The following is a 27,475-nucleotide window of genomic DNA, read 5'->3' as shown; positions in this document are numbered from 1 at the left end:
TCATGTACAAAACATGTCAGTGAGATAAAATCTATGGATAAAATCGGAATGTGCCTCCATGAAGGATTGGCTTGTGCCGCTGAGCGCCCCCGTGCGGAAGGAAAATACTTTTGTCAAATGAAAACCGTCGCACGTACATGACGTAAGACATTTAACCAACGTTAGAAGCTAATGGCGACGGAGTAATAGCAGAGCTGTTAGATAGAGAAGGAATACATTATTAAAACGCATATTTATCTTTAACGTCAAGCTGAGAACACATCATGTTGATGTCAAATATATACATCAGCTTATTTGTCAAGATAGTTATTTAGCAGCGTTGCTTTGGTGGTCGATAGTCTGATGAACAGTGCGTGAACATTTATTTCGTTCATTACGGATCTTGTTTCAGTGTCGTTCAGTCTGTAGTGTATCAACAGCAGCAGTCTTTGGGAAAGCACTTCCAGTAGAGGATTTGTGAGATTATTACGAGGACATCGCTGGATCAACATGCTTGAGGACTGTTGACTAAAGAAATAGTCACTTCGCCTTTGCTGGTAAGCATATTTGATTAGAAAGTAATACATTTGATTATAATATATACAATAGTGAATATAGCAACTGTTGGTATTGCATGTCAGGCTTATAATTTCACCATGTCTCCTTCAGTTTCTTAGGAATATTATAACCTTTTAGACACGTATAGAGACTATATATATATATATATATATATATATATATATATATTTTAGAAATATAATTAATATTGATAAATATCACAGAAAAAATGCACGTCTCTAAAATGACAGCCAGTCTCATCCTGCATGGCATTAGCAGCAAGAAAGAGTCAAGAGGAGGCGGACCGGCCCGCCCTTTCTCAACCAATAGGAATCGTTCCCCCTGTCAATCATTTTGCACTTTCCGAATTGCTCACGTGGGATTGGCTTACATATCTGTGGAGGCGGGGTTTTGTACTGAGGGGTTTGTGATGGCTGCAATGGGGCGGCGATTTAATTTGAAATCGCTATATTTAATATTTTATTATACTATACTAATACCAATATATATTATAATATAATTGATAATATATTTCCGCTATATTTTACACATTCAGGCTTGCTGAATCCATGTAAAATTCAATCACGTGATTGTTACGGCGCTCGGTCTGGTGGAGGAGTGGATTGGCGTCGCGAGCTACCGCTGCTGTATTTTCACATTGAGCTCGTGAAAATACTCTTCATTGGAACTATGACTCGAATATCAGTCTGTCTGGACCTGTTAGAGCTGAACTGAAGACACTGAAGGTGCTGCGGATGTTTGTTTCGGGATATTTCACGTGCTTTAGACACATTTAACCCGTGCTGATTTCAGTCTCGTGGAGGAGTCGCGCGCTGCTGTCAGTGACATTGGTCTCGTGAAAGTCGTGTCTCTGATATCATTTTAGGTTATGGCTTCTAAAAGGATCATTACATTTATCAAGACTCTTATTTGGGTTTAAAGCGAACAGCGTAGGTGATCGGTCACTGCAAGAGCAAATGCTGGGGAGCTGATACAGCTTATTTGATCATCACTGTTTTATATAAACTCTTACACGCACTGCCAGGTAAGTCTGCGCTGTTATATTAGTAATAACTTATGTTTTTATTCTTGTTTTAGCAATTGTGGCCTGGTGAAATGTGTGTGTTTTCTAAACATGTTTAACACGTTCAGCTGAACAAATCTCTCAATCAGTTCATAATTACCAGCAGTATATCCAAATTATGTTAGTAATTTGGACTTTGTGTAAATGAATAGATATTGTTTGAACGTTTGAGAATTTCAATGTGAGTGTGCACTTGTTAGAATGATTGCACAATATAAGGGAGTGCATATGGGAGTGTTTCCACATATTTGTGTGACATGCATAGATCTTTAGTATACGAACCCTGTCTGTAGTAGTTAGTGTTTTGGCAGAGACTGTTGTTGCCATAGTTCAATCATTTATAAGGAACAGCCCTTGTTTAATAAGGTGTGCTGGACCAGTTTTAATTCAAGCATTTGCATATTGCACAGTTAAAATTTTTGGGTAACTTAGTTGGCATAATATTACAAACAATGTCTTTTAGAATGACATGCCTTACCTATTTTAAAACAACATTTTTCTAATTATAGTCTAATTTTTATACATGCATTGCAGATCCCATATTACTTGAGAGACATGGACTATTTCACTGTTAAAAAAAAAAGTCTTTCACACTGCTGTACTGTATATATATATATATATATATATATATATATATATATATATATATATATATAATGTAAACAGTCTTAATGGAATATAGTGATTTTGTTTTTAATATTCAGAAGCAACCGAACCAACCTTGTATTTTTTGGGACTGTACAAATAGAATGCTGTTTTCTACACACAACAGACAGTGTCCAGATTACTGGCATGCGGTGGAGGTTTGCTGGTAGTTAGATCAGGTCAAGTCAACCTCTGATGTTTGGTTACCTTATTGTAAGTTCAAACAGCTGGACGCTTCATGTCTGTTCATTGAAGGTGACTTTCCAGAGCACACGAACGCTCCATGTTGCACGTATTTGCCAACTCCAGACTCTTTAATACGACACCACTCAGTTGTTCAGAAGAACCCTGGCATTACCAGCACTGCATGTTAATAGTGTGTACAGCTGAGGCTATGCTCAGCAACTGATGGCCAAATGTGGCTTGTTTTGAGGAAGTAATGTGGTCTCAAAGGCTTAAGATTTTGCGGAATACAAGAAGACCTAACTCTTTTTTTTTTTTGTATGCTTTTTTATTTTTAGATTGAAGTATTACAGTAATGTTGCCTCTGGCCTAACTCTTAAATAAAACAATAAAACAATGCAATTTGTAGCATTTAATGATTAATGATCCTGATTCCTGAATAAAGATAAAGTGCAGCCAGATTGAACAGGTTTACGGTGAATGTCTGCAGTGTTGTCTCTGGCAGGGTGGTGCGCATGTAGATGATATAATCTGATATCTGATATTTTTTAAGGTGATTATCAATAGGATTTTTTTTACATATCACTGATCAAAGTACAAACAAACTCATCTAGAAACTGTAGTAAGCATGTTTAGAACAGCTTGTGCATAATGTGTTGTTGACACTCTGCTCTAAATTGGGGCGACACAGCATTTCCCATTAACACATGGCACTTAAACAATAGCTCTGAGCAATGCAGTTAGACAAAAACATAGCTGAATGTTTTTTCTCTGAGTAGTTCTCAGGGAGTGTTGTGTTTGCTTGTGACAGAGAGTGTATCCAAGTGTTTGTATTGTGTATTGTATGTGTTCATTTGCAAAACGTGTCTTGTGGGTGTATAATCCCTTTGTTTCACCTCTTTACAAAATGTTCAGAATGTGTGAACATTAAATAAGGAACATCCCTAATAAGGAATAGGAACAGCATTATATATGTTTGTTTATTTATTAAAGAGTTTAATGTCTTAATGCCACCAGAAGATACAGTTTTAAAGCAAAGACCCAGAACACCTCATTACTGTGGCCGCTTTTAAATAGTTTTTCTAAAAATTTTTAATTTATCTCTGTCTTTTCTAGTGAAATGTCTTTGGTTTTCCCACGACCCAATACCAGTGTGATCGGCAAGAAGGACAAGCGACTCATGGCTGAGGTGAACGCCTCCCCGCTCAAACACTTCGTCACCGCCAAGAAGAAGATCAACGGCATCTTTGAACAGCTGGGGGCCTACATCAAAGAAAGCTCAGCCTTTCTGGAAGGTGTCTGCTTTCATTTCCCTTGGCAATTCATTCCACTCCTTGTTTCAGGAACTCAAAAGCACACTGTTGCATGCTGTACATATGTCTAGCTGATAAGAGAAACGGGCTTCATTCTGACTTGCATGCCTTAGATAAAAAAGACAGGTTACGTAACAAACTGGGAGACGGCTGAAGGCTCAGGGAAAAGCATGGCTTAGTCAGCGTATTATGTCTGTAAGACTTTCTTCTATGAACACCTCAGGTTATCTTCTTACAAAGAATGACCCTAAAGTAACTTCTTACAAATCTACCCTGGCAGTTGTTTCAGTAGTCTGCCAAGGTTTTTACTGGAAGGATTTTGGAGGATTTTAAATTAGGTTTATTTGAGGTCAGTCATATTTTAGCCAAAATTGCCAAAGCTTAAATAGATAGCATAAATTGTTCAATAGATTTGGACGTGCAAGTAAAAAGGTATCAGTCCTGAGTTTTTCTACTTCACCACTATAAAGAATGCGAATATACAGTAACTAAAAGCTAGCGAAAGGAAGAAACGTTTGTAATCCCCTGCAAAATGGAATAACTCATGGAATATTGTTAAATTCATAGAAAATCGTGTGGCCAGATCAGCTGACAAATCAATGGGATCATGTACCTCTCTCATTCCTCACGAATCCAAATGTTTCCATGGTTGCGATGTAACATTTAGCCTAATTGCTAACCTATTATTTATTTTGCAAACAAATTTTTGAGCTTCTCTAAATTAGCATTCACATACAAATTTTTTTTTTACCGGTGGGGCTAAAAACCAGATCTAGCTGTTATTCTGAGATGTTAACTTCAACATTTGTGTGCTGCTCGTTGAAGAGAAGTTTGCTATTGTTTTTCACAAGCTCCTTTCACACAGCGCGTTGATCTGAGAAATTGCCGTAAAATTGCTAGAGTTTCTTCTGTGTGAACACAAACACGTCCCTGGATCGATGCCGGGATGGGAACCTTAACATTGCCAGGATCAGTCCCGGAACGCGCCCTGTGTGAACAAAAGCCAGCCCTGGACCGATGCCGTAAGGGTTGTGTCATAGTTATGACACCCAGTTGCATAAGCCGTGTACAAAGAACTGTAGCTTTTAGCATCCGATGGCATCTCTGTGCTTTACGTCTCGCTGCTTCATTTTGTTTCCTACTCTCCACCAATTTTTCTTCCAGCGTATTCCTTATCGAATTAACATGTTGAAAAGAAGTCATAATCGAAATAAAAGTTGTGATTTTAACCACGAAAATTGTTGTACATAAACAACAAAGTTTGAACATCAACATCTAATGCCTGATCAGCTGCCATGTTGTTCAAAGCAATGCAAACACTTCTGCTGTTGTACCACAACATGTTTTTGACGCGTACGTTGCACGTCACATCCTGACGTCACGGGATGTGTGTGATCGCACTCACAGATTCCGGAAAATCACTGGCAGTGAGAATTAACCAAAATCAAACAATCCCGGGACAAATCCCGGGACACATACAAATACAAATAAAAATCTGTGTATTTTCCGGAATCTCTGTGTGAAAGGGGCTTTAGTGATCTGACATTAAATTTTTTTAACTGGATTTTTGATTGGTTCACAAACTTCACATTGAAGGAGGGACCCGAGCAGTAGCTAGAGACCAGGGGCTGGATTCACGATAATCTTCTTAAGAAAGAAGTTAGGAAATTTCTCAAGATAAATTCTAAGAAATTATAAGAATGTTCTGTAAGGCTAGAAGCTTACGCTGCTATTTTGAACCAATAATCTGAACAAAAAGCAGTTGAAGGATAGTGTGCATAATTCAGTGATTTATCTGACACCAATATAATTAATCTGACTCCATTAAAGTTGTTGTTATTCTTTAACCTCTTATTCTTTAAAGGTAAAGGTCGTTCTTGGAACTGATAGGAAAACATAAGATTTGACCTGAACATTTAGATATAGTTTATAATTAGTTATCACTTTAGCTTTCAGCATCATCAGTGATAAAAGGAAATATTCTTAATATTCTTAAAGCAGGCAAAGTTATTTATTAAGTTACATGTTTAAATATTTAGACAGTAGAATGGAACAACATGCTGTATAGAAAACTTAGTTGTAACAAATAATGCACTGCTAGTGTGCAGAAGAGGCCGTAAAAGCCTTTCTTGTATTATGAGGTTACACACTGCTGTGCCTTTCTCCTAGATCAACAGTTACCTTTCCTTCTTATACCCTGAGTAAAGCATTGTTAAACATGAGTGGAATACCAACACCAAAACCAACTGACAGGAAATCAAAAGATAAGGCGATCAAGTGGTGATCAAGAAGGGGAGAAGAACATTAACATATTCTCCTTAATGCTTGTTTAAGCAATAGTACCTTATTGTACATTAGGATACTTTAATATCTATATTAAGTTCACCACCTTTCAGTTCAGTTTAAAAGCTGTCAGATGAGACCAAACATGACACACAGTAGTTACATGTTAGAAGTAGAACACACTAGTAGGTAAATAGTATGTAGTGGAAAGCACAAGTGACTTGTGAAGCAAATGGTACAGATGTGTCATTGAGGTGCAATTGATTCTTGTCTCCTCAGAGGCCATCCAGTGCCTGGAGAGTCTCAACAGTCCTCGATCTGCATAGTGATGAATCCCTTGCACTAGATAAGCATTAGCATGCTGTGATGATGAAGGCCATTGTGCCACGTATAATTCACATGTATACCTTTAAAAGGATTTCTGTAGTACTAGGGCAGTAAAGAGTTCTACCCATATTCGCTCAGCCCTACAGTTCAATTCGTTAGAAACTCCAATTCTGTAAAAACAAAGAACAAAAAGTTATTTGTTCTTATTTTCTTTTTTTCTCAAGAAGAAAATAACGGGTTTTGACGTTGTCTGATTTTCGAGCAGTTATGTCGTGATTGTAAAATTAAAAACGAGGTCCCTATTTTTGTAGAGTTCTTTCTGAATTTCGAATTCAGCTAGCAAAAACATTATCAATCAATGGTGTCACTTCAGAATACTTGTCCACATATAATATAATACATATTACTATTACTAGGGATGTGCATAATGTTAATAATGTTATGCTGTAATGCTTAATATTGAAATAACCCAATAAATTACCTTTGGGGATTTAAGACAAGTTGGAGGCTATCCTAACTTTGAGAAGTTTTTTGCGAAGATTTTAAGAACATTCTTTTCAGGAAATTTCATGAATGTTTTGTCTTAAGAATGTTCTAAACTGTTTTCTTCTTAAAGTTCTAAAGGAATTTATTCTTAGGTTAGAAAACAAGAAGAAAATGGCAGTTTAGAGGAATTTATTCTTAAGAATATTTCACGAATCCTACTCCAGAATATCATAGAGACTTTAGGGTGGACTCTTCTGGTGTGGGCCACGAATCCATACCTATAATTGACAACCATGACTCTTGACTGTAAAGGCATTTCAAAGTTCTCAATGTTGGTGAAGTATTTAAAATATCAAGTGTAGCTGAACTGGTCTCTTTTCTATGTCAGAAACTTACAGCAATGAAGAACTGGATCCTGTTACCACAGAGGAGCAGGTGGCAGAGGTGCGGGGATACCTGTCCAAAGTGGCTGGGATTGGGGAAGTCTTGTCCCGGAGACACATGAAGGTGGTCTTCTTTGGCAGGTACAGTGTATATATATTGCCCCTCACAGCATGAACTCAAAGTTTGTGTCGTGTTCAGAGTAGCACTAAAGCCCAAAGTATATTTGAATTTTTACACGAACGCTAGTGTGTGCTTACAGGGTGCAGCCATTGGTTAGTACATTTTGCGCAGCCAGATTTTCTTACAGTGCGTACTCTGTATGCTCAGCTTGCATATATATCCCTTGACATTTTTTTGCGCTAATTAGTTTGTGGAGAAGGTGGCAGCACTGCCCCGGGCTATGGTTTCACAGTCGAAAAAGAAACAACAAAACAAAACAAAACTACTGGAAACCACAATAGCTGTCCACATTGATGACCGCTTGTGTGAGGGAGTTCAGAGATACATGCAACTCTAGTGTAAATTAGTACAAATAATTGTTTTATTGGTGACAACTTCTGGAGAGATATAGCGCAGACACTGGACATAGTTTACACTTCTAGTGTGCTTTTGTTGACCATCCACATTTACCACTCAAATGGAGAATACTGTGAAATGCTGTGCACAAAGGTATCGGGTATACTTGATTATCCATGTTCCACTCAATCCACGGCACAGTTGAGCGTGTAATAGGATGCATGATATTGGATTTTTGGCCAATAGCCAGTGCTGATATACGTATCTTTTTTTCCTACGTATTGAAAAACACCAAGTCTCTCGTGTGCAGGAATTATAAATGAATTGGTTTTCATTTCAGTTAGTATTAAGCAAAAACTGTATTTGTTACTTGTAAGAGCTAAATAAATGTTAATTAAGTTCCTTTTATAGTAAAAGTACACTGAAAGCTTTGAAAGTAACATTAATAAAAGAAATCACTGCTGTCCCCCCCCCCATGCAAGTGCACTCACGCATGCGCTGTTGCACAAGTACATGCGGTCACAAAAATCAGGCTGCACGCACACATCAGCGGACAGTTTATAAGCTCAGACCAATATTTGACAGCACAGCACGAGCTCAGAACATTAGTCTGTGGCTCAGTACAGGTTTACTCGATCCATTCTCGATCACACAACACGTTACTACACAGAGGTGGGAGATCAGTTGAGAAAGCGTTTGAATTTGGCGCAGTATTAATAACTTCACTGCTAGATCTTGTGAGAAGCATTCAAGTTCAGCGCAGAATTCTTTTATAAACCATAGATATCAGATCAGCGCTGACATGGAAACCAGGAGAAACATTGTGCCATGAACGAACAAGTCATTGAAGGCTTTTCGTTCCACAAATCAACAACATTCACCATGGATTTAATATAGTAATGCTAACTGTAACCATGGTATTGTGTGGAACGTGTACAAAAATGCTGTCAGCTTAAGCATTCATGTCAAAACTGAATTACTTTGGGTTAAGTCACACCTTTTGCATTTACAGAACCAGTAACGGGAAGAGCTCCGTCATTAACGCCATGCTTTGGGACAAAGTGCTGCCATCTGGAATCGGACACACCACCAACTGCTTCTTACGGGTGGAAGGCACCGATGGCAATGAGGCGTTCCTGCTCACCGAAGGATCGGATGAAAGAAAGAGTGTTAAAGTAATAACTCTTACTTCTTATTGTATAAAGCCATTCCTAAGTGATTTTGGATCTCTTTTGTTTGAGTCTTTGGGTGTGTCTAACATGTTCAGTCAGATTGGGGATGGGGAATGTAAATTGGCCTCTTGCATAACATAGTGCATCTCCCCATAGCAACCATAAATGAGCTTTGCTCACTGGAGGTGTTAATGATGGTGTGTAATCTCTTCAGTCTGACAAGTGAGAAGACACGCTGTAGAGCTAAACTTGTGTACTTACAGATTTCATGAACATTGAGACTAAAATTGTGGCCATGTAGTGTTGCGATATTGACAAAGCCGAAACCGTATACTTATTTTGAGTAAACCTACAGTGTACACTACACACATGATCTGTTCTAAAACCTTGTGAGCTGTCTATGAAGGCAGCATCTTAAGGTATCATAGGCTGGTCATAAAGTGTCAAGTTAATCAGGAAGCATCAAGTGTCCTTTATGAAGGAGACAGTGCCAGATTGTGGTACGACAAGCTCAGTATGTATTTGATGCACTCATTTTTGTCAATCTGAATGAGTCCAATCCAATTTCAGATTCTGAAAGTTCTGTGTACATATGAACCCTAAACTTTATACTCCGTGAGTATAATTGTCATTTTCCATCTGACTCATTGAGGTGTTTACATGGAGGCTTTGACTGACCAATGGATTTTTTTGGGGGTGCTTGTAAATGTAGATAATGAGAAAATAAATCCAAGATGGTGAATGAGGCGAGAGAAATGTTGTTTTATATCGAAGTATATATTTAGTATGCCCTTTTTGTATGCACACTACTTTATTTTGGAGTGTTGTTAGCTTACCAATAGGGCTCAATGATAAAGCAAATATTAGTAAATAGTGTGATAATTTTGCTGACATTATAAAATCTAGGAATGTCATGATATCACGATAATGTTGAAAGTTTAACTTAGATTTCTAACGAAAGTAAGCCAGTTATACACCCCTTTGTCATCGCACTAGTATAACCGTGTCAGAGGCATAGGCTAGTTCAACTACTTTCAGACACTCCAGGGTGTACGTGTGAGTCCTCTGTGAAGCAATGGTTTCTATTTACAACGTGTTCTTGAAACATTGTCAATGCAATGGCCCATCAGAGGCGTTCAGGTCAGAATGCACTCAACGTTGCACTAAGCGCTGGAGTTTTTGTTAAAAATGTGGAAAAATAGAGATCGCTCAGCATTATTTAACATGTTAACATCAAACTCTATGAACTGAACTGTTCGAATTTTGTTCCTTTAATGTTGTTTACATTTTTCACTGTTAATGAAAATGGTAAATAATATTGATATTTTTCATTTATATGGTTCAAGTGACCTAATTCCAATGTTTTCATCCCTCGTGGCACAGATCGCATATGACCCACGAACGTGTAAGCAGGAAAAAAAGCACTTGGATTCTTTTATTCTCAGATCGGTTTCAGGCCTTATTCAAATATGTGGAAATAAATCTGATATGAATCAGATATGTGCATTTGCATCTGCCATGTAAGTGGACAGATCGGATATTCCTGTCAATGCGAGTCGTACGTCATTGTAAAAGTGATGGTGGCGAATGACGTCAGCTCAGGTGGACACAAACCTCGATCACATGACTCTTCAATGGAGGATGAGGGCTCAACCTAATGTTTTGCTGACCTTTAAAGATGGTGCGGAAAGCAAAATTTGTATTATAATTTCATCCGTGTCCATTGCAACTGGCACCATTTTTACTTTCTTTTCGGCCTAAGTATTCTGGGTCAGTGCGTCTACCTTGTGTTGTTTCGTGTGTATAGGGTAATGCAGATATCGGATATTGGTCACTTTTAAAAATATAAGTTATGGTTGTGCTAGCTTTTTTTTGTAAATTACTCCCTTTTATGCATGTACGTACCTCATTTAGACATGTAAATGGCAATATTGATACTGTCATTCATATATTGTGCTTTAAAAAACAATGAGCAGGTGTGGTCTGTGATGGGCTATACGGCAAAAACTTGTGTTGTGCTAAATGTATGTCTCTAGATCTTGGCTGACTGTACATGAGCTCCAGTCTATAATTAAACCCACATGGGTCAGGGGCCTTTTCCTGCCAGCTGTCACAAGGTCGCACGTTTTTGTCATTTAGGGCTCGTCTCATGACCTTTCCTCTGCATTGATATATTACAGGGCTGAGCAAACGTGCATGCTACACCTAAAAGCACATTGTTCACTGTAGAAGAATGCTGGGAATGAGCATGTCACTGTACTTACCAGTTTATCAGAGGTGCATGAAAAGGAGAAAGACACAATTAGACGAATGTTTACGGCAAAGATTTATTTATTTTAATTCTTGCATTTAAACGTAGAGATGAGACTAATGAAATTTATAGGTGAAAAACAAAGAAACATGTTGACTTGTACATTTGCACAACAATAGATGAAGCATAATATCAGCAGCTAACAATAGCTAATTTTCCATTCACATATTTTTGTGTGAATTTTACGATATCGCATAAAAAACACTGAATGTGTGAAGATGTGTATAAAATATAAAACTGTGCATAAAAAACAAGCTCTATAAAAATAAAATAATCAAATCATGCACATGATAGAAACACATTTACCAAATAAATTCCTGGATTGGCAACAAAATCCATGTGACTTTGCCTCAACAGATCATCTGGCTGGATAACTGGATTAACCAGCTGGACTCCCAGAACTGTCTTGCACGATTGCGTTCCCAAACATCAGGCACTCTCTTCTGAATGTAGGATAACATGGCTGCATTTATTATATTGTTTCATCTGTGCGTTCTTTTCTTCATCTGCGCATGGGATGAAAATGGTGTTGAATGCTTGATTTTGATTGGTTGACAACATTCTAAGGAGTGCAATTATTTTCCAGTAAACGCATAGCTATGAAGTAGTTCCAGGTCTGTCGACCGCATGACGGTTCCATATCACTTCGTCACTTTATTTGACTTATTGCAAAGGTCCTTACAGCCTACAACAATAAATGAACCAGAACCATAGAATAAAGACCAATTCACGTCGCACAGACAAACGCCAACAAACACGTTTGTTGGGTTTTGTCAGATCAGTGTGTTACCCGTTGGCATCTGTTGGCGTTGGTCGGGGTTTGTTTTCACCTGACTGAACATACAGAACAATGGTTACTAGCTCAATTTAGTCCAGTTGGCCTACAGACAATGTGAACATAGCATCTGGATGATAGATGCTTTTGTGTGTGTGCGTGTATACACTCTTCAGGATGTGGGACACAGTTGTTCTCTTAATGCTTTTCGCAGTGTCTGAAAGAGGCCATTTCTGTCCTGCCTGAGTGCATGTACACACAGTGATGACATAAACAAATGCACTCCATCCCAAGAGTTGGCCAAAAGGTCATACAGTTCCCCAAGTCTTGTAGCTTTATTACTTGTGATCCTTTTCTCTCTGGTATATGCTTGCAACTAGTGTTGTGTGCAATGCTCCATAGTCATATCGGTCTATCATCAGCCTGTGAGATCGGCGATACACACTATTATCAGGAGGGGGGATTCAAAAGTGTACTTATTGAATCATTAATTTACTTGTGTGTATATACTCATTTATTTAATTAATTATTAACTTAGTTTGTTGTCTATCATTTTGCGAGCAAAGATGGAGTTGGTGATAAAGAAAAATGTCACGTCGCATAGGAAGCATGTCACCCAAAAGGCGAGCCCATGGATATCACACAGGCAGTTTGCAAACTTTGCATGAGAGTTGTGCTGGTGAAGGAGTCTGTTATTAATGTCAGTTATTCGCTACAGAAAGTTAAAGCAAAAACTGAGCTTTTGGCATCCGTTGCTTCATTAACGGTGCAACAGTTCTCTCAGAAATGACGAGAGCTGAATCTACCTCGACATATGCTGATAACAGTATATCAACTATCTTAATTTATTGGTTGGTTATGCAGTGATGTCGTTATAAAATGGTGCAGAGGCAAATTCATTGTAGGCCCTAATATTAATTTGATAATAATACTTACTAGCCTGATAATATTAATAATAAATGTATACATCAATGAGGAAACCACCCAGTTATTTTCTTCATGTCAAAGGCATCAGCTATCGGCGATATCTCTGACTGTCGTCTATATACAATATCATCATCTATTGGCGCATTCCTACTTGCAACTATAGATGTTTGGCTGTCCAGCTTTTTAGGTTGATAATCTCACACCTATCGATTGACCGGACCCAAAGCCCAGTTTTGTTCCATGCACCTGGCATCAAACCATGTGTCGGCCAAAGCTGAAACTATGATAAGCTTTAGTTTAGCTTTTATTGCTGGATGAAGCTTTGCCGGATTTGTTTGTTTTATTACCTAGGAGTTTTTCCCCCTTCTCCATTCACTTGCAAACCGGAATCAGCAGGTTTGCAACAAGGTGTGTAACATGGACAAACACTGACAGGAAGTGAGGTAACTTCCACTGATTGTTACAGAACCAACCAGCCATTTGATCTCATTATTATCATTACATGAAATAATAAGAAATAAGATCTAACTTAAATGCTGTAAAATGCAAAACAAAACAAAAAATTTATCACCTTAATAAAGAATCGGCAACAGACTCCAGAAAATACTCTCCACAACACCTCAGAGGTACACCTGTGCATTCTGCTTTAAAGGAGAACTTGGTAACTTTTTTAACTTAATAAAACTGTCTAGAATTCATTTGGATGGTTAAACAACCTGTTCTGGTGATATTGGTGACTTTCCCCGCTCCCCCCAGCGTTCCCAGGCGGAAAACCAACCTTGCAACTTGGGGACTACCGTCCCGGCAAGATAGAAATTGGAAGTCTCGTGAGAAGCGAGAACGAGAACGAGCGCGAAACACGAATTGCTTTACGGCAATTCGACATAAACACACACGCATGTATGATGTATTACCAGATGACCCACCTCGGTAGACATAGCTCCACACGATACAGTTGGCTTGCTCCGATCAAAACAAACGCACATGAGCAGCGGTAGAGAGGGGGAGGAGGCCGCCGCAAGTGAGTTTTTTACGACCGTGTTGTGAAATATACGCCCCCCACAGCTGTAGGGGGAGCTCGTGGGGAAAACATGCGACAACAAAAGGAAAAATCAGCGAAGAAGTGACTAGAGTTCGCTAGAGTTGCCGAGTTCTCCTTTAAATGAGATGAATGAAGAGACAACAGGCTAAAGTAGCGTGAATGCATATGCAATAAGGTCAGCCGCAAAATTAACTGTGTCCACATCTTTTCGGTGCTCTTTTTCATTGTCTTTAGTAAATCCTGACGCCAAAAGAGGGTTTGCGCTGGCGCAAGCTGTTTGTAAATTTGGCCCTAAACTTTTTAAAGAGGGGTTTTACAGTGCTTGGCTTCACTAAAGCACAGCGCTGAGATGTTGTGGCTCTAAATTATCAGAGAATTGTGCCTCCCTTTAAAGGTGCAGTAAGTGAAACAAACACACCCCTCCCTTCATTGCTCCGACCCCAAAATGCATGAACACACAATGCAAGATTGGGTGTCTATTTATCATAACTGAAGCAAAGCTAAATAATGCTTCACGAAAAGTAAAGCGAAGATAATGAACAAACGACTAGGAAGAACAAAAATGAGCATGCAGTACACAAGAGTATGCAAGCAAGGGTTCATTGTTAATCGCCAGCAACACACAGATCTAGACAAACAATGACACTCAGAACTGTCCTGTTACTAAAGCTAACATTACAACAACAGCATATCTTGGTTCTGTGAAACAGTAAAACCATGTTACTCGCATGGAGCAGAAACAACAAAACCTCAGCATCTGATTTCAGGCCTTCCTGCTTCGGTCTCTCTAATGCTCGAAAGCTTTTCTAATATTAACACGGCTTCTAAAGCTCTTGCCTGATCATAACCCTTTTTTTTCCACTAATATTCCTCTGACCTTTTCTCTTTTGTAATGTCTCTCAGCCATCTCTCTTTCTAGTCTTTCTTCAAATCTCCCTCTTGCTCACTCGCTTTGTATCTAGGGACCTCTGTTTTGATTGGCTAACCTCTGTGCTTGTGACTTCTGCACAGTATGTCATGTGTATTTGAAAAGAGTGAGTAAAATAATGTTTTCCATGACAGGACTCCTTAAATTTCAGTTCATTAAAAAAAAGTCTGATTAAAACTTTGTGATAATGCTAATGTATGTGTGTACATGTGTGTGCGTGTGTGTGTTGGCAGACGGTGAACCAGTTGGCCCATGCATTACATCAGGATGAGGATTTGGATGCAGGCAGTCTTGTGTGTGTCATGTGGCCTAAAGCAAAGTGTGCATTGCTACGGGATGACCTGGTACTTGTGGACAGGTAAACCGGACTGTTTGGCTGTGAGGCCTGAGACATACTGACATATTTTTAGGAAATAATGTATTATCAGAAATGTCGTCATTTAACATAATACATCGCCTGTTTTAATTTTAAGATCATTAATTTCTGCACATATTAAACTTTGTTTGCATGTATTTATTTATTATATTTGCTTTGCTGGATCCTTTTTTTTTAATATAAATATGATGTTTAAGGATACCAATGCAATGGCATTATAAGCCTACTGCATTATATAACTAATTTAGTGCATAAGAAGACACATTAGTAATATCTGTCTGTCTGAAACTTATATGAAATCTTCCTCTTCAAGCCCTGGCATCGATGTCACAACAGAGTTGGACAGCTGGATTGACAAATTCTGCCTTGATGCTGACGTTTTTGTGCTGGTGGCCAATTCAGAGTCAACTTTAATGCAAACGGTGAGTTTAATATGAACTTCAGTTCTAAGGCTAATTAAATGTGGGAGCAGAAGCTTTACACAATATTTTCTATATATTACAGCATTATGGACACAGATAAAGTGCAGTAGTATTCACACTGATTTCATGTGTGGTTAAAATTTGTGTATAAATCTTTATTGCAATGCAAAATATGACTTGTCAAGCATGATTAACTTCTATTTTTCTCGAGTCTTTGTGAGGTTGTCAAGTAATTTTAAAGTGGATTGTCTGTTTTAAAGTGTCAGCTTATTCAAATATGTCTCCCCTCTGTCCTCTTAAAGGAAAAATCATTCTTTCACAAAGTGAACGAGCGTCTCTCCAGTCCCAATATCTTCATCCTGAACAACCGCTGGGACGCCTCAGCCAGCGAGCCTGAGTACATGGAAGAGGTGTGACTTGCATGACACATTCTCTTAGTCTATTAACCCTGAGATGTTTTAAACCGTTAGCATCCCTGATATTTAAACCTAATACTGTAAGCATGATTATTTAATTTTTTTTAAATAAAGGACAAAGCTTTACGTTTTTTGTGTCTGTTTTGCACATTAAATCAAGCAAACAAATTGGACCTTCTAGTAGCCTTTTTGAAACCAAGGGTGAATGATACATGGTGTTTTTGCACTCTTATTAAGAAAGTTGTGTGTTCGTCAGGTGAGACGGCAGCACATGGACCGCTGCTCTAGTTTTTTAGTGGATGAGCTGCGGGTGGTGGATCGCGCTCAGGCCAGTGATCGGATCTTCTTCGTCTCTGCTAAAGAAGTTCTTCAGGCACGTGTCCAGAAAGCCCAGGGAATGCCTGAAGCAGGTAGATTTGTTACAAACTTTTTCATCAACTAAACCTTTTAGACGTTAAGTATTTATAATATAAAGGGTTTTTTTGTGTAAAGATTTTATTTTTAATGTTTTTATTTTAAAATTCTTTATATATAGGGCTGCACAACAAAACACTATACAGTATTGCGATTTGAACTGCGATATGATGTAAATGGACATTAAATAGAACTCGAACCTCTTTAGTTGTGATATAGTCTCAATACATTCACACTGGTGTTTAAGGAATCCAATACAATTAAATATAAATTTTTATTATTAGTTTTAACTCAATAGATAATATTATAATAAAAATTTTATTTGACACTTTGATAGTTATAATGCTAATATTTATGTCTTCAAAACTTAAAGTCTTAATAAATCTCAGCATTAGATTCGATAGTCGTTTTAAGCTATTTTGTGATTTCAGTTTTATTTCGATTAATTGTGCAGCCCCATTTATTTGAATGTTTCATTTGATGTAATTAATAATTAATAATTATCATCATTGAACGCCCAGGGTTTTGCAAACCCCCATTTTGGGGAAAACTGCATTACAATTGTTGAGTCAAATATTCTTTAATGTGATCATGTGAACATTGTAAACTTTATTGTAGATGTACATTTAAGCATCAAACTCTTATTTTGAAAGAGAAAGAAAAGTCCTCTTTTCCATGACATGACCCCTGTAAAGCCATTCTTGTTGGATTTTCAGGTGGTGCTCTGGCTGAAGGTTTTCAAGCGAGAATGTTTGAGTTTCAGAACTTTGAAAGACGTTTTGAGGTGAGTGTTGTTGGGTTTCGGGAGTGTGATTGGTTTAAATGTGTCTGTGTGTTTGTCTGACTGTCATATATACGTGTATGCTTACAGGAGTGCATCTCCCAGTCAGCAGTGAAGACTAAGTTTGAGCAGCACACAATGAGAGCCAAGCAGATTTCTGAAGCTCTGCGTCTGATCATGGACTCTGTGCACATTGCAGCTCAAGAGCAGAGGTGAGCGCGAAGGCGCCTGCTTTTCTTAGCAGTAATCCATCACACTAAACACTGACCCACTGGTGACATTGACATTAGCTTAGTGCCTGATTGTGCTGTTACAATCTGAGGAAGTGATATAAATAGTAGAGTCAGATTTTGACATTAGTGATGATATCCAGTAGGGATGGGTATTTTTATAATTTTTTTAATTTCGAGTACTGATAGATAGGGGTGTGGCGTGTCCGTCATGGCGATAATGGCTAAATATTTTAATTAAAACCGTTATGTTAATGTTCATGTAAATACAAATATTACATCCCTATCAAAATATGACTAGAAAAATAACACTGCTAGATTATCAATATTTTCGAAAAAGAAAGGTGAAGCTGAAGAGTGAATGAACAACAGTAATCTGAAGCCTGTTCTATGACACATCCTAAATGAGATTAATCAAATATCCTTGATACACAACATAAACGTAACATTACAACTTGTATCTGCACAAAAGGACGCAAATGCACGGCATGCTGTCCTAACGCTAACCAATCAGACCTCAGGTACTGCCCATAATGCTGCAATAACCAATCAGAAAAAAAGAAAGAAATATGTTTTAAAGTCACAGCGATCATCATTTTCTTGATCAATTGTCGCTGTCACGTCCCAGTACTTGAGTACTCGTGCACATCCCTAATATCACTACTTATTTGCTTTTTATCTGGTGATATAAATGTAAATTTTGCAGTGATTTTTATGAGCTTTTTACTTGGCCTTTAAATTTCTTAAAGACATCACATTTAGACTGGTGTTGTGGTTCTTCCTCGTCTCGCAATTGAACTATATAACTGTATATTTTTTTAAATAAACAGAATGAATGGGTTGAATCAAACAAAACTGATATTTGTAGATGAATAGATGTTTTTGACGATATATTGATATATTTGTGAATACAAATAAATTAAATATTTTCATTATAAATACTACTGTTCAAAAGTTTTGGATTGGAAAGATTTTTTTCAGTTGTGGAAAGAAGATTCTTATGTTCACAAAGGTTGCATTTGTTTGATGAAAATACAGTCAAATACGGTAATATTGTGTGAAATATTACTATTTAAAAATATTTTAATTTAAAAATAAAATTTTTATTAAATTAAATCCTCAATTTTCAGCAGCCATTACGCCAGTCTTGAGTGTCACATGATCTTTCAGAATTCATTTTAATATGCTGATTTGGTTCTTTTTATCATCACAGTTGAAAATGCTTGTGCTGCTTAATGAAGTGTGGAAAAAACGGTAAAGAGTCTTTTTGGGGATTCTTTGATAGGCAGAACATTATAAAATATTAATCTTTTGTAACACAAGTGTATTAACTGTAATTTTTTATAAAATTATCAATTTATTTTTTAAAACAGCGTTAATGTATATCGTCATAAACCATTCTTTCTCTTGTTCATTTGTGCCAAAACAATGTGGAAATATCTTAATATTTTTATTATTATTATTTGGACTATTAGCAACAATGGTTGAAATAGTCCTCTAATACAAAAAAAATTTTTTTTTTATTATCACCTAGGTGTATTTGTAACCATTTAGTTAAATTAATATGACATGAAGAAGCGAATGGCATGATAAAAAATGTAAATAATCAATAAAAAATAAAAAATAATTATTTTTATATCCATATATTTTAATCCACTGAGTTTTCAGTCTGTACAGGGCTATTCAATGTGGAAAATAAAATAAAATGTAGAGTTGCGTGTTCACTTGCCATCACACTTGGTAAGGATACAGTGATCAGGAATCAAGCTAACAGTCTTAGATCAGTATTATTAAAAATAATTTAGTTTGTTATATATGAATGATAGTTGACTATGCATAGACTGAAATGAATTAGTATAATGATTTTTTTTGTGTTTTGTTCAGGATTCATTGTTTAGAGATGAAGGAGGAGAGGGAGGACAGGCTGGAGTTCATCGATAAACAGCTGGATCTGCTCACGCTGGACTGCAAGAGCAAAATCAAAAAGATCACAGAGGAGGTCGAGAAACAGGTGATGCTCCATTTATGGCTCGCTTGTTTTTTCTGTCTTTTTCAGAAATGTTAGCTAAAGTCTAATGTGTCTCTGTTTTCAGACCTGAGCAAACAGAGTATACAAAGTTAGAATGATTGGGCTGTGTGTACAGTATGCACTTACCGTGCATTAGTGCAATGTACACATACCCTACTGTACGCATTAAAAACAAAATGTACTTTGGGCGTTGCAAATATCAGATTTAAAAAATCAGCCATTTCAGTTGGACTAAATCGGTTCCATGACATTTTTAAAGGACTAATTTTTGTTTTAGTTTGGCTGAAATAAAACATTTAAACTTCATGTAAATGTATACATGTAATGTCAGACTTTTTTTGGCACATCATACAAATCCAGTCTAATATACTGTAGTGATGGGGTAATAATGTGATGAATTTACTATATTGGAAGTATAGTTGTTAATAGAAATGTATTTTTGTTTACAATTTAAGTTGCAAGCATAGTAAAACTTGCATTTGCACGTTTGCAAGAAAGGTTGTTTACACCTTTGAACCTGCTCATCTGGATGTGTAGGTATCTAATGCTATGGCAGAGGAGATCCGGAGACTGGCTGTACTAGTGGATGACTACCACATGGACTTTCATCCTTCACAAGTGGTGCTCAAAGTGTACAAGAATGTGAGTTGGACTTGAATTGGGCCTCCTCCAGTTGTCCACCCTTGTCTTCTCTTTATTTGTATGCTGCTTTATCTACTGTTGATTAATGTTTAGTGTCAACATGTAACTCTCCGCATGGAAATCCCCCAGCTTCCCCAAAATGTCATTTGAGCTCATCTGTTGTCCTTGTTTACTTTCAGTTTCACATAGGGATGTATACAGATAAAATCAGTTAATAGTGATTAATCTAAGGATTTTTAAAATGTATACATTTTGTAGTTAATGTGTTGTCTTTGGTAGCTCAAATTTGTTGTCATGTTTTGCTGGAATTATTGATTTTAGGAGCTCCACAGGCACATAGAGGAAGGTCTTGGCAGGAATATGTCAGAGAGATGCTCCAGTGCGATAACTTCAGCGCTGCAAACCACACAGACTGAAATGATAGGTCAGTATCTCTCTCATTCAGTGAGCTTTCAAACAGCCCATACCAGTAACAGCAGCAGGTTAACGAGACGCTTGTGATCGTTCCAGAGGGTCTGAAGCCTCTGCTGCCCATCGGCATTCGAGAGCAGGTGGATAAGATTGTGCCCAGGCAGTGCTTCGCCCTCAGCTACGACCTCAACTGTGACAAACTCTGCAGTGACTTCCAGGAAGACATCAGCTTTCACTTCTCCCTGGGATGGACCATGCTGGTCAACCGCTTCCTGGGTCCCAAAAACACACGCCGTGCCCTCATGGGCTACAATGACCAGGTAACAATGTTCATTTTGGTCCTTTTGTAATAATTTTCAGATTTTTCCATCTAAAGCATCCTTGGCACGCTATGAAATGTATATATATTTTTTTAAATCCCAAATTTCATAGGGCCCTTTTATTAGTAGGAATCACAGTTAACTGATCACGTGACGATGGCGGAGGATTCGTCAGAGTCTAAGCATCTGATAAGAGAAAACTGTTTATTTTTGTTATTTATACTGTTTTTATTTTTATGTTCAATTTGTGGAAAGGTGTTTAATTAGGTCATCACACAGGGCCTCAATCAGAAGTTCTGGAAGCTCATAAATGTACAGTAAGGTCTGAAGTGACTCATGTGAAATCATACAGGAGAAAAGCCAGTCAGTTGAGTTTGTGATTGTATATTGTCTTTCAATGCATTTGATAATTCATACTCATAAAGTAGAACTGAAATGACATTCATTAGAAGATTATTAGTTAAAACATTTCAAAATGCACCTGAAGACTATTTTTCCAGTCATGAATGTCATTGAGGATTTCTATCAAATATCGTGCAAAAATCTCGTCTCTAGTTCTTGTGAGATAAGGGTCTCATCACACCCCTAGTTATGATGATAGTTTTTTTTTTTTTTATCAAACGAAATGGTGAAATACTGTGAACTCTCAGAGCAGCTTTTGAGATAAAGTTCATGTGCTCATCCCCTCATATAGTGAGATGATAGACACTGAAAACACCACAAGTGTCACATGCTTGAGTATCTGTAGTAGATGAAACTGCACTGCTTATTCACTCTGAAACTTTGATTCTAATTGATAAAGCTTTGATTCTAATTGGTAGAGATGTGTGCTGTGTTGACAGGTTCCCAGACCCCTGGCCATCACTCCGGTCAGCACCAGTATGCCTCCTTTCCCTCAAGGATCCATGACCCAGGAAGAGCTTATGGTTTCTATGGTAACAGGATTGGCATCACTCACCTCTCGGACATCAATGGGCATTATAGTTGTTGGAGGAGTGGTAAGAACGTACCAAATATCTCAAACACACCAAAATGCATGTGTTCCTACAATATATACACTGCCACCAAGGCTGCATTATTTGATCAAAAATACAGTAAAAACGGTAATAATTGTGAAATGTAAGTACAATTTAAAATAACTGTTTTCTATTTTAATGTATTTAGAAATGTAATTTATTAGGGATGTGCCGATACCACTTTTTCCAGAAGAAGTCAGATACTGACTTGTAATAATTAATAATTATTTGGTGGGTTGGGGTTTTTCCTACTTTTTTGTCTTTAGCTGATCACATGCCCGAGAACCTGGGGGAAAATAGCAGTTTACACTGTTAAGACAGTTTCCAGTAGCAAATTAGCATATTAGAAGGATCATGTGACACTGAAGACTGGAGTAATGATGCTGAAAATTCAGCTTTGCATCACAGGAATAAATTACATTTTAAAATATATTCAAATAGAAAAGATTTATTTTAGATTGTAATAATATTTCACAGTATTCCTGTTTTTATTGAATGTGTGATTCAGTAAATGCAGCTGTGGTGAGCATAAGGGACTTAAATCTTTTGAACTGTTTTGTATAGTTAACCTGCAAATGGATATTTTGTCATTATTTCCTCACCCTCATGTCATCTGCTTGTCTAATAACTAAAGTCATTATAATTGTTGTAGTATTTGCTGAAATGGACGTGTGATTGTCTTTCTCTGTCTCAGGTCTGGAAAGCAGTGGGCTGGAGGCTCATTGCTCTGTCTGTGGGTCTCTATGGACTGCTGTACGTGTATGAGAGACTCACATGGACCACTAGGGCCAAAGAGAGAGCGTTTAAAAGACAGTTTGTGGACTACGCCAGCGAGAAACTACAGCTCATCGTCAGCTACACGGGGTCCAACTGCAGCCATCAGGTTCAGCAGTAAGTCTCAATCTACCTCTGCTGTAGCAAAGCAGTGTCGTGTCAAATCTGTTAAATCTGTATAAATTATGTACCAGAAGTGGTCAAATCAACGATATTTATTTTTATTTTTATTAATTACACTAAAATTGGAATATTATAAAATTTGGGGTCAGTAAGATTTTTTTTATTTATGAAAGAGGCCTATTATGCTCAGTAATGAAAAATTTATGTGATCAAAAATACAGTAAACACATTGGAAAATAACTGTTATATATATAATATATATATATATATATATATATATATATATATACACACACACATGTGAAAACACATGAAAAGAATGATCAAGCATTTAATTGAAGTCTTTACTGTCACTTTTGATCAATTTAATTAATCTTGCTGTGATGTTGAATAAAATCATTAATTTCTTCCAGAAAAGAAATACTGACCTTAGAATAGTTTAGAGTTTAGAATAGTAGTGTATATCCATCAAACAAAGAAATCCCATCATGTAAGATTGTAAAATAGATGTCTTACAGTCTGTGTGAAAGTCTTTTTCAAATCAAACGAAGCCTTTTAGTCCAGTATAATTCTGAGTGTAGGTTGTCTGATAGAACTAGAGTTCATCTGAACCGTGATGTTAGTGCAAATGTTGTGTTATTCAGAGAATTCTACAAGCACTGGCACTTGAACACTTCTTCACTACTGCCCTCTGGTGGAGAAAATTAATATATGAACAATTTATGAAGTACTTATTTTTTTAAAGAGATTTGCTTTCTGAAGTTGTGAAATGCGTTTTTTAAACGTTGTTGAATCCAACCTGCTTTATTACAAAACCAACCGTTGTTTGACACAGGGAGCTGGCCAGCACCTTCTCTCAGCTGTGTCAGCAGGTGGACGTGACCAGACAGCAGCTGGAGGATGAAATCCGGGATCTGAACAGCAAGATCCAACAGCTGGACTCCCTGCAGAGTAAAGCTAAACTGCTCAGGTGAGAGTCTGTGGGACATGTTCATTAACTGTAATGGGTTTGATGTTTAGCAGCAGTGGACTTAGTTTATTTGTAGTCTTGTTCAGGAATGGATTTTATTATACTGAGACAACATATCCACTACAGTTCAAAAGTTTGTGGTCGATAGCATAAAAAAAAAAAAAACAGCTTTGTCATCATAGGAATAAATTATATAACTATGCACTGCATGTTTTGAAGCTAATTAAACCATACGAATTGTGTTAATTACAGTGACAATGAATGAATAACTCACTATTTGTATATAGCCTATTAATAGATTAACAGTGTAGAGTCTAAAACATATTAACTATGAATTAACTATAAACTAATATGTTAATGATTTGTAAGTACTTTATTACTGTATACTTATTATAAAGTGTTACCATTTTTTTTTTATGTTAGTACATAGTAGTTGAAGGGTAAGGGCCAATCTCATTTCTCTGTCTTACCCCTTCCCCTTCCCCTACCCCTTTGTCTGCGTCTTCCCCTTGCCCTTCGATACCGAGTGAAGGGGGGTAGGGGGAAGAACGTTTCTCTAAGAAATGAGACACCACTCGATTACCGTTTGCGTCATCTTCCCTTTCCGCTAGCTGGCTGCTACGTCAACAGAGGCGATACGCGTTGACATAAACAAACGAAGATGCCGTCATCTCGGGTTGTGATATCGATTGCCTGGTCTCTCTTTATCTTTGCACGCTTGTGTGCCATCAGTCAAAGACATTGTTTCATTGTATTTAACGGCGGCGCCGGCGACACCATAAGAAAAACATAAGCAAACGGCAAATAGCGCATAGCTGCTAGCTAGCGGTTAACTAGTGATTCAAAACAAAAACATTACAATTAAAACCGCTTGAACGTTTTATTAAAGGTATCATAAAACACGAGTGTCATTAAACTGCTGAAAATACATACATTTGTGCGACTCACTTCTGAGAAATTCCTACCCCTCTCTTTCAAGTGTGGTCCTCCGCAGACTTCGTTTCAAGGGCTATGTAGCCCTACGCCTTGGCCCTAGCCCTTAATCAGAATGAGAATTGGGACACCACTTCCCCTCACATGAACGCGCAAAACCGAGGGGAAGGGGTAAGAGTAAGGGGTAAGACAGAGAAATGAGACGCAGCCTAACTCTTGCCAAAATGCAACCTAGGGTCTTTTTGTTAATCTACTCGAGGCGAACTTCGTGTAAAAGCATAATTAGAATGGAAACGCCACTTTTAAGTTTGTCCGTATTTTCGTTTTAGGTTCAAATGCCTTGTGAATGGGAGGGAGTGTGTGTGGCACTGGCACTACTATGATAGCATCAAAATCGCTATTTTTAAAACACTAAGAAGGCTCGACACAACACAACATGAAACTTTGCTCTCAGTATCACCAGGGGCTCTACACATGAACTCCAGCATGGAGAACATTGTTTGTGTACACAGAGTTTACTAAAAAGAAATATTTTGAACAACTCACTGAAGCTGTTGTTGTTTCCGGCCCCCGGCATTTTGTCAGACAAAAACAGTCGATTTCCGAATGTGAATGAACTGACTCTGAATTTTAGTATTGCTTCTTATATGAGCATCCTTTTTCAAATACAAGGTCAATATTGATTTTCACTAATGACAAAACAACAAATTATCCGTGAATTTATATGGAACTAAGCTTTAGGAGCTTTCCATCTTTACTCTCCTCCCTGTTACGTTGCATTCGGAGATCGACTATTTTTGACTATCAAAATGCTGGCGGACACAGAGACAGTGAGTTGTTCAAAATCTTTCTTTTTAGTAAACTCTGTGTACACAAACCATGTTCTCAATGCTGGAGTTCATGTGTAGAGCCCCTGGTGATACTGAGAGCAAAGTTTCATGTTGTGTCGAGCCTTATTAGTGTTTTAAAAATAGCGATTTTTGATGCTATCATAGAAGTGCCACATGAACTCCCATTCACAAGGCATTTTAACCTAAACCGAAAATACAGTCAAACTTTAAAAGTGGCGTTTCCATTCTAGTTATGCTTTTACACGAAAGTTTGCCTCTGGTAGATTAACAAAAAGATCCTAGGTTGCATTTTGGTGAGAGTTACTTATATCAACCCCAAACGTTTGAAATGCATCGAGGAACCATTCCAACTAAACAGAAATAATTAGCAAAAATAAAGCACATTAAAATCATTTCAATTGTTCATGTTTGTTCATTTGACTTTTCTTAACGTGTGATTTGTTCTACAGGAATAAAGCTGGCTGGTTGGACAGTGAACTAAACATGTTTACCCAGCAGTACCTTCATCAAGGTCGATAGAGAGTGAACCGACAGCAGCTCATCTCCCACTGCTGCACTTTTAATCTCTAACACTAAGACATGCTTTCAACCATTTATTTGAGCATACCAAATATTGGTCATTTCATGTTTGTTTGTTAGTTTTTTGCCTTTGAGAGTAGTGACATGCGCCACTTTGAAGAGAGCTCCCTTTTGTTTTTGTACAAACTATTTCTTTTGTATTTAATACAGGGTTAATTATTTATTCTTGACATGAGGTCGTGTAAAGTGGTTGATCTCTTTGTAGATTGTGTTATATAGATTCCCATACAGATTTTATTAGCATGCCACAAGAAGTTGCAAAAAGTGAGACGTCCATTTTAAACGGTCTCTCGCGTGCCTTGTATTTAGTCTGACAGTGTGTTGTAAGGCCATGAACTTAACGTGGAATTCGTCACCACAACTCTACTAGGTTTGACACATGTAACGTTAAGCAAGCGTAATGCAGTGTCTCCATTCCACTCGGCCTGAGATCTGAGTCTTTGATAGTGTGTAGATTGTCACCGGGATGCTGTTAGGAGGTTGATCTCACTTGGAATTCAGTGAAAATGAAAGCTGAGTACTGTCAGTGTCATCCTGAATTACACATAAATTGTAAGTTATATTTTTGTCACCCTGTTCTAAATGTCTTGATCTGGCACTTTTGGCAACATTTTCAAAAAATTAATTGTTTTGAATATATGCCCATTTTCTAGACAACTCTGCCTGCAAAAAAAGGTATAAATAGTATTTCCTTTTTTTTTAAAGTATTTTTTTGTGTGAGAAATGTGATTTAATGAAATCAGCAATATTTTGGTGCCTCTTCGATCTTTTCCCCTCATAACTGCAAATCATTTGTTTGTTCAGATCATTTACTAGCAATATGGGATAAATGAATATTAGTATAAAATGGTATTTATGAATTGGACAGAAAAACTAGCTTTATAGCCTGGACACCAGTTAAGCTAAGCATAGAATTACAAATTCATCATACATTTATTCCACCTCTGACGTCCACATCTTGAATCTAATCTGCGAGATCAGACTGTCAATGTGTGTGATCCATTACTAACATGTTAGTCGCTCACTTATGTATGGTAACCTGTTTTATGATGTGTGCCAAGTGTTAAAGAATGTGATCTGGAGAGCTCTTGTGATGTGCACTTTATATTTTGCTGCTTTTTGTCTTTATTTCCAGCAGGTTGATTAGAAAGAGAATGGTACGCTGAGCTTATGTATTAATGTATAGATGAGCATGCAGACCGTTGTAATTTATTGTCATTCACTATTACTGTTAGAGGAAATAATAAAGTGACACTTGAAAAATGAACGATAGCC

The 27,475-nt window shown here is 37.4% G+C and overlaps 1 protein-coding gene across 2 annotated transcripts; it reads left to right on the top strand.

Moving 5' to 3' along the window:
• The first annotated feature begins 147 nt into the window (after positions 1 to 147).
• On the top strand, positions 148 to 27,475 carry mfn2 (mitofusin 2). 2 transcript variants are annotated; one of them, XM_082187638.1, is made up of 18 exons: positions 148 to 536; positions 3,566 to 3,744; positions 7,247 to 7,382; positions 8,771 to 8,933; positions 15,147 to 15,271; positions 15,603 to 15,711; positions 16,014 to 16,121; positions 16,384 to 16,537; positions 17,258 to 17,325; positions 17,413 to 17,534; positions 19,437 to 19,563; positions 20,119 to 20,223; positions 20,545 to 20,647; positions 20,734 to 20,954; positions 21,797 to 21,952; positions 22,665 to 22,861; positions 23,703 to 23,837; positions 26,071 to 27,475. In XM_082187638.1, the coding sequence occupies exons 2-18, from the start codon at positions 3,570 to 3,572 to the stop codon at positions 26,138 to 26,140; spliced, it is 2,274 nt and encodes a 757-aa protein (XP_082043764.1). In that variant the 5' UTR covers positions 148 to 536; positions 3,566 to 3,569; the 3' UTR covers positions 26,141 to 27,475. The 2 variants fall into 2 exon arrangements, with proteins under 2 accessions (XP_082043764.1, XP_082043765.1); XM_082187639.1 differs by lacking the exon at positions 148 to 536 and adding an exon at positions 846 to 1,582.

The sequence above is a fragment of the Leuciscus leuciscus genome (assembly GCF_965113295.1).
Source record: "Leuciscus leuciscus genome assembly, chromosome: 13".
NCBI lineage: Eukaryota > Metazoa > Chordata > Actinopteri > Cypriniformes > Leuciscidae > Leuciscus > Leuciscus leuciscus.
The sequence above is the reverse complement of the archived record's forward strand: the minus strand, read 5'-3'. Positions and strand labels throughout refer to the sequence as shown.

Bases quoted from the DNA above. Each gene is read 5' to 3' on its own strand.
- mfn2 (XM_082187638.1), top strand. From the start codon at position 3,570: ATGTCTTTGGTTTTCCCACGACCCAATACCAGTGTGATCGGCAAGAAG. The intron at 7,383-8,770 runs GTACAGTGTATA...TTGCATTTACAG, and splicing joins AAGGTGGTCTTCTTTGGCAG to AACCAGTAACGGGAAGAGCT. The intron at 22,862-23,702 runs GTAAGTCTCAAT...TGTTTGACACAG, and splicing joins TGCAGCCATCAGGTTCAGCA to GGAGCTGGCCAGCACCTTCT.